The 8,191-nt window shown below is 41.6% G+C and overlaps 1 protein-coding gene across 1 annotated transcript; it reads left to right on the top strand.

The window, feature by feature from the left end:
- Positions 1–91: 91 nt before the first annotated feature.
- On the top strand, positions 92–1,606 carry LOC139214871 (gap junction delta-4 protein-like). The gene is made up of 2 exons (XM_070845810.1): positions 92–146; positions 486–1,606. The coding sequence occupies exons 1-2, from the start codon at positions 92–94 to the stop codon at positions 1,604–1,606; spliced, it is 1,176 nt and encodes a 391-aa protein (XP_070701911.1).
- Positions 1,607–8,191: the final 6,585 nt, after the last annotated feature.

Raw genomic sequence — 8,191 nt, 5'->3', positions numbered from 1 at the left:
GGACCTTCTCCCTCATCTGGATTTGTCTGTTTTAAAGAAGCATTGGGTTGTTTTCTTATGGGATCAGGGTTAGCGCCGAGCGATGAGGATGATGGGAACAACAGATCTGCTTTTCATAACTCTCAGTCACAATGTCTCCTTCATGGGTATGTTTTTCTTTTGTATGTATGTCAGTGCTTATTTTCAATATGATAGCAATTACACGCCTGTTGAGTTAAGTTTGTTAATGGACTTTATTTTGGTGTATTCTAAAATAATCATACTTTATGTACTTCTTTTCTACTGTTTCATCATTATCATCTCTCATCATTGTGTCATATTTGCTAAATCTGATTATTTTACCTCCATCTTATTCTTTCTTTGATGTGACCTGTAGTGTAGCTGGCTGCTGCAGCGACCCGTTTACCCCACTGAGATAGTTTCAGTTTCATCTTCATTTAATCTAGCAGTTATTATGACCAGATCATCTCTTTTCCCCCTTCCAGGCAAAACCTGGTGGATGTTGATGCTGGTTTTACGTCTCCTCGTCCTCCTGCTCGCTGGCTTCACTCTCTTCAGCGATGAGCAGGAGAGATTTATCTGCAACACCATCCAGCCAGGCTGCTCTAATGTGTGTTTTGATGTATTTGCCCCTGTATCTGTCTTCCGTCTCTGGCTCTTCCACCTTATTCTTCTCTGTCTTCCCCACGTGCTGTTTGCAACCTATGTCATGCACAAAGTTTTGTCATACCCCTATTTTGGAGGTTTCCATTGGGACAGAAGTCGAGGAGGTTCGCCTTGCACAATCGAAAACTCAAACTCTTTAAGAGAACTGTCCTTGCATAAGGCCTCACTTCACGACCTCTCGCGTGGATGGGGAGTGCCACGCTTCTACTGTGCTTACTTCCTGGTTGTAATTCTACGGATCCTTTTAGAGGTGGTTTTCGGTGCGGGACAGTTTTTTCTCTTTGGTTTGTCCATTCCTAGGAGCTTTCTCTGTTACGAGGCTCCCTGCACATCTGGGGTCGAGTGCTACATCTCCAGACCAACTGAAAAGACCTTAATGCTCAACTTCATGCTGGGTGCTGCCTCCTTGTCCGTTCTGTTAAGTTTGGTTGATCTTCTGAGCTCCGTGAAGGCTATGGTGAGATGGAGGCGGAGAGGGGAGATGTTTATGGAAGAGATGAGTAAAGGAGAGCAAAGCAGTATGCTTACATCAACAACTATGACTGAAGACAGTGATGTTCTTTCAACCAGAAGAATCAGCCTGAGTGGAAACTCAAAGACCGGCCTTAAAAATGGTGAACCTCTTCAAACAAAGGTGAATGCTGGAACTATAATCAGACCTGGCGAATCCACTAATGACAAGAGGCCAGAAAGCAACGACCCCAGGGTGGACATGTCCCGGTTGCCCACTCCCATGAGCGCTCCAGTACAATCTCACTTTGTCCTCCACAGCCACCTGAGACCTCCGCTGTCCCCTCGCCCTGACAGGGGACCACCACCAAACCCCAGGGTGCCAACACCTACGGTTGTCACGAAGCTGGGCCAGGACACTCCAGCTGGGGCAAACTCAGGCCAACAGTCTGATGGCAGTGAATGTCAAGACAAGAGGGCATGGGTGTAACTGCCTTGCTACTTTGTACAAAAACCACAGTACGTCTACTTGATGACCCAGATAACTATTATTTTAAGCGTGAATTCATATTGTTGTACTATAAAGGAAGATTTGCTAATGTTTTTTTCTTAACAATGAATCAAATGACTACATATGACATGAAAAATGAGAAAATAGACTTTTAGTGTGTCTCTTCTAGGCTTTCTAAACATTGTTGGACTAAATGGATCAAATTCTGATGGTGAAATGTGTTATTTCACAGGGTTGTGATTCTCAAAAAAATGATGTGCTGTTTTCACAATGTAAGTCTATGGAAAAGACTTTGGGCCCAATGGCAACACGTGACGGACACCATTATTATGATAATATGGTTTGGCCACAATGTAAAATTGGCTTCAAAGCCCGGCACACCTCCTTAGGGCTTCTATCTATTAAGCTAGTAAGCTAAATAGCTTAAGTGAGCTAGGAAGTGAGCAAGTTAAATATCTGGCATTAGTAAGCTAAAGAGACATGTATTTTTTGCAGGAGTTGGTGGTGAGTAAAACAGACCTAAAAGGGGAATGTGTTAATGTTGCGCTGCGTCTACTAGGCAATGGTTTGCTATTTAGCATAGCAACTTTATAAGATGATTGTAAGTCAAATTATGCAGGTTATGTACTATTTCAACTTGTTCCACTGACCCCAAATGGCCAAAAAGTTCAATAGTGCGGCTTTGAGAAAACTTAGCTTAACTTACAACAACTCTTGTAATTTTGAAATGATGCCTAAAAGACAGTTCCATCTTTTGCACAATTTCAATAGTGATTATGTTTGGTTGTACGAAACAAAACTGTAGTTTTTATTGATGCGTGCTTCCTGAATTCTTTTTATTTTAATAATAATGATAATAAAATTAGTTCATTGGTGCATTGTTTTCTCGTACTGACTTATTTCACATCCTTAGCAGTTTCCGAATGAGAAAACGAGTCACTCACACAACGCATGCTGACCTTGACGAAGTGGCTGTTTCGGCGCTCAGCTGTTGTCTGGATGACTGAGTGCTGGCAGCCTCAACAGACACACTGACCTGACCTGTGACCTCTCACATGACCACACAATGACACAACCATGACCTGACTTAAGCCGACCCTGCTCAGATGACATAAGACCTGCAACCTTTGCGCCGCCATCATTCAACATTAACTCAGCATGCAAGCCAAGTCCCTACTATTTGACCTATATGATACAGAAAGTGATTTCTAATCACTATCACAGTTTACTTCAGTGGCCTAATAATGGCCTCATGACTAAAACGTCTCCTGCTTGTGTACTTTTCAGCATCTTTCTTTTACCTCGGGGAAGAAAACAATTTTCTTTTTATCAGCGGTCCTCTTTTGGAGTTCTTTATTTTCAAAAGTGTCTAAAATCCAACAACATCTGGGACCCAAAAAAAAAAGCAAACTCATATACAATTTTTTAACTTCAGTTAGTAACTGACACTCACGTGTGGTCAAAACAATGACAATGAACGCTACAACACAACCCCTGTGACACATTTCCTGTGGTGTAGCCGTGACCGTAACACACGCCTCATTCCCCTCTCATTCTTTTTCTGCTGTGGTATTTGGGGCAGCTAAGACGTGCAGAATCATAGTCAGGGTGGCCAGCCGTCAATCATTGGGTGCTCAGAGAAAGGACTGTGGGCCTACTGTCACTGGAAGTCAAGAGGTCAGATAAGCAAACCTGGTGACCCTGCACATGCGCCAACCAACACCCACAAAACAGTGTCCCTAAAGTGACTGTCTGTCATTACTGAGTTTCCTACAACTCATTAACCTAAAACTCACACACACAAAACACACACAGAAACAATTTTGTCAGTTATGTGTCCTTGGCAAAACCCCAGCCGCCATTAACACATGGTGCAGTCATGATATCGGCCATGTTAAAGGCACCGCTTTGTTGTTGGATCTATAATTAGATCATATGGAACATTTTGTTTGCAACAAACCTTTAAAACACAGGTTAGGACTTATTGGCATGTTTCACAGGTTTGCAAAAAAGTCTCAAAAAAGTGGACACCTGGGCATTTCACCCATGTGTCACAGTTGAACAGCTCGTCACAAAACCACTGGCATTAATCTGCTGCTTTAACAGCATCCACTCTTCAACCTGGCTGCATTCCTTTGCTCCAATTTAGCCGCAAGAGCAGTAATTACAAACTGATTCCAATAAACACAGTTTAGTGTGTTTGTGTGCTCCAAATGTTGGCATATGAAGGACCCTCCAAGGTAAACTCCATCATATTAACTGAGGATAGTGTCGCCTTCACTGTCATCTAGTGGCCAAAGGTAATTACTGCAGTACACAGAGGACCCGGACAGAAATATTTCAACTCACACCCTTTTGGGGGCAGAATAGTAACTATTTCTTTCCATACTACATCAGATTATCCGGTTGAATGGGTTAATAATTTGATAGTTTTTAAAATAACACTTGATGATAATAAATGAAAGCGACAACACTTTAAATCCTAAAACATTTCTGGAGATCACTAAAGACATCAAATGCTAAAAGTTTCAGAGCTGCTTTTGCCAACCTAATAAAAGGATAATATATAATATTTGTGTTGTGTTTGACAATAAACATCATCTGTTTCTCAAAACAGACTATACGTTTTCTTAAACCGGTAGATATCTCATTCAGAGAGCAAATGCCTCATGTGTGCACCCTGTGTTGTACAGCTGTGTTCAGACATCAATACAGAGCAGAATATCTGGAGTTGGTGCCTTCGCTCCACCATTGATCTCCTGCTCAACTGAAGTCAGTGCGTCAACCTGCATCCGCTTCGGGTGCAATAGCACACTCCAATCTCATGGGTGACAGACAGAGGAGATTGAGAGGTAGGAGGGGAAACTCAACATTGACCACAACAGCACATCAGAGAAGATGTCAGAGGCATCAGAAATATTGATTACCCAGCATCCTCTTCACCTCTGCGGTTATAGTTTGGATGAACTGGGGGGTTGGGGGGTGGGGTTTGTCCCCGATGGTTATGGCTCGGAAAACAAAATCCATTCTGTCTTCCTTTGATGTTGATGATCGAGGGAGTGTAAGAGAGAGTGATCCAAGTGTGATGGTTTTATTTAAGGGAAGGCTAAATGACTTTTGGTCTGACTTTTTGTCCCACAGACTAGCTCATTACAGAGTATGGCTAAAAAAAAACAAACCATGCTGCTCTTGAATATTCTTCCATAAATACAAACCAGCATAGAAATGAATTGAAACTGAAAGGCTTCTTGGGTTGAAATCTGCCTTGTCTGTGCCTCGGAGAAAGTGAAAAGTCTGTTGTGTTCCGTTTCCAAACATCAATTTAATCAATGTTGCAACCTTTGTGCAATTATCAACAATCACCGAGCAGATTAAAACTCATCTGTTTCTGCTGTTCGATCAAAGGGATTTGACTTATTATGGCATTTTCATAAAGCTGGAGGATGTAGGAGAGAGATTCAAATAAAACGGTCAAAACTAAAGCAAAAGACGTGGTAACAGCCTCACTTTTTAGTTCCTTGCATGATTGAAAATCCTACATGTTAAGTTTGAAATTTAAAGACCAATATGTGATAATCCTGCTGTCTAGGTTGTGTTGTCATATTTAAGAAAGCTCCCTCAAGAGCCAAAGACTGTTTCCACACCCTCAGCAGCACAAGTAAGCTCATCATCATGTGTAAAATTGGTGGAGTGTGTCTTTAAGCCTGGAAATATTCATAGGAGAATCTATGCAGCCCAGTTAGATGAATCCCAAACAATTACAGCTACTAGAGCAGGATTTCTGATATGTAATAAGATTTAAGATTGAAAAAAGATATTCCTTTTTTTCGGCCCCTGAAGAGAATGCCAGAAATGACAAACATGACCCCTGACCTCTCACCTCTGCACCCCTCACCCTGCATGACTTTTTATACAAGCTTGTCAGATGAATGAGTCTCAACCATCCGCAGGTCAAGACTTCCACATGTCCAGCACTCAAGTTCCAAAGAAGATACCTAAAACCCATACGAGCTGAACGGCCCACCCTTCCGCCTGGACTGCGTGCATATTCAAAAAATGTTAGTTTACCAACACAAGCTTAAGTTTGAATGTTACTATTCTGATGTTTAGCCTGTAACATTAAAGCAGCTGTAGGAGCCATTTATGTTTATTGTTGGCATGCGACATTATCTTTTCTTTAATATGTCTTACATTATTATTTTGGACACTGGGTGGCAGTAATTAGATGCACTTGGCTGTATATGTAGGGGCAAGCGTGACAGGAAGAGGAGAACACACAGTCCTCACTTGGCTGAGGACCCCACAAAGAATTATCATCTGGCTCCACAGTTCTCCTCGGCTCTACAGGCCTTTATAGGGTCTTCTGATGGCATCAACCTTTTAGCCATTTGTTTTACTTTTATGGCCTGCAACTTAAGTGTTTAGGTTCACTCCCACCACTCTAATCTGAGGCATTTTAGGCCACAGCAGGCAGCTGTTTTCAGGAAGAAATCTCTCATAAACCTACTGCACAATACCTCCCCAGCACCAAACAGCACAGAGACACAGCTAGTGACTAGTAAGTGAACATATTGGAGCATTTAGCAGACAAAGGGTCAGATATTTTCCTCAGGAGTTGGTGGGGACCAAAAACAGAGCTAAAAGAGAGTGATTATTAGACTTATATTTGCCAGGTGGTAAATAAATGATACTTGCTCTGTATCTGCTGAATGTGCGAGTATAGAACTAGTTTGCTGTCAGCTAAAAAGGTGGTAATAAGTCTGTGTTGTGTGTGTGCTGCTTGTTTCCTCTGCCACCAAACGGCCTAAAAATCCTGGGAGAAAATGGCACATCCCTAACACTCTCTTACTGTGATTGTTTTATTTTCTTTGGCGTCTATTTAGAGTCACGCTTTAGTTGATCCCAGCATGCTTTGGGGCAGAGGAGCAGTGAGGTCCATCACAAGGCATGTCCTAGAAGAAATGTTTGTTTTAGACTGCAATGTAAATCAGCCGTGACATGACAATAGCTGTTATTGAAAGCAAAATGCTTCCCACCCTACTTTGTATACATTCTGAAATGATGGGCTCCTGTTGCTGTGTGACCTTTAACGGCCCATGTAAGCCATTCAGACATCTTAACATGATTTATTCTGAGCCAATCAGAGACAGACAACTGATTAGATCATTAGACAAAGATGCCATTCATAAATACCCTAATTGGAACCAATGAAGAATAGTTGGGCTATCTCTCACCAGTAGGATTTCTCCGTGATGAGCTCTTCCTGAACCTGAAAACTCAGCGTCTTGTTTATGTTCGAAGGAGATGGATCAGGCACGACCTCTAAACCCATTTCCTCCAGATTTTTTGCTTTTGGGCTTGAGGAAACATGCCCCACAAACACAAACACACACACACACACACACATACTGCTGGAAGAGGAAGCTAACTTGTCACATGGCTAACAAGCAGCAGAAGAGCAATTTGTTCTCATTAGACAGAGCAAACAGGGCCTGCTGTCTCATAATTTGATGAATGTAATTATGGAGGGAGACAAATTTGACATATGTCAAAGTTGTCACAGTTAGGAAGCAGCTCATTTGTTTACTTCACTGTATTGTATTTCATTGCAATCACTTGGGTATGCACAGCAAAAAAAAAAGGGTCATTTGGATACATTTTCATTTGGTTTCACTGTCTAGATGCAGAGGCTAGAAAAATAAAAGTCGATAACTTCACCGGCATCAAGTTTGAACTCTGAGTTACCCACTAAATTTAGTTAGTTATTAAAATGACAAACTCATGCCATACAACATCATTCAAACATCTATCTATCTATCTATCTATCTATCTATCTATCTATCTATCTATAAAATGAATGAGAAGTTCTAAAGATAAACTTCTATCAGAAACAGGTGGCGTTTTCACACTCTGGCTGGATATAACAGAATATGACTATTTTACACTCAGTGCTAAATTAAACTGTAGATGTGTATTTAGTTTTTGAATGGACATGTTTTATGTGCTTTAATGGTAATAGTTTGCCCACAGGGCGGCAGTATAATACAACTTCATCAGCCCTTCTTCGCCGTACTGGAGTTCATAGACTTCTCCAGAGTTTGGTGAACATCAGGTCGGCTGTGTTATTTGGCTTCGTGAATGCCTCAGACGAACTACGCATAGCCTTAAAATATGTGAAGACAAACACTATTTTCTCGTGTTTGAGGCAAAAATAGACCCAACTTATGCGCCCTTGCTGCCACTACTCACAAACTTTTCCCACACATTTCCCGAACCACAATTTAGAGTTGATGCTGACACTGTCACAAGGTAAATGGACCACACACACGGCACGGGGGTAATTGCCTTTACGCACGACAGAGAGGATGTCAGCCTGCATCTGTCCCTCCTCGCTGACGTCTTAATTGTAAGCGTGAAGCACTTTTACATTGTAAGTAATCCACCTTATTTTGAGTAACCTGAACCCAGTTCCACGAACATCAAGCTTTTATTGAAATAGTTACTGAAAATCTACCACTGTGGCCAGATTTATTTTTCCACCGGTTTTCTCGAACAAAATGTATC

This window comes from Pempheris klunzingeri, chromosome 15, assembly GCF_042242105.1.
Source record: "Pempheris klunzingeri isolate RE-2024b chromosome 15, fPemKlu1.hap1, whole genome shotgun sequence".
In the NCBI taxonomy this organism is placed as follows: domain Eukaryota; kingdom Metazoa; phylum Chordata; class Actinopteri; order Acropomatiformes; family Pempheridae; genus Pempheris; species Pempheris klunzingeri.
Note: the sequence above shows the minus strand (reverse complement) of the source record. Positions and strands in the feature narration are given on the sequence as shown.

Bases quoted from the DNA above. Each gene is read 5' to 3' on its own strand.
- LOC139214871 (XM_070845810.1), top strand. From the start codon at position 92: ATGGGAACAACAGATCTGCTTTTCATAACTCTCAGTCACAATGTCTCC. The intron at 147-485 runs GTATGTTTTTCT...TCCCCCTTCCAG, and splicing joins TCACAATGTCTCCTTCATGG to GCAAAACCTGGTGGATGTTG.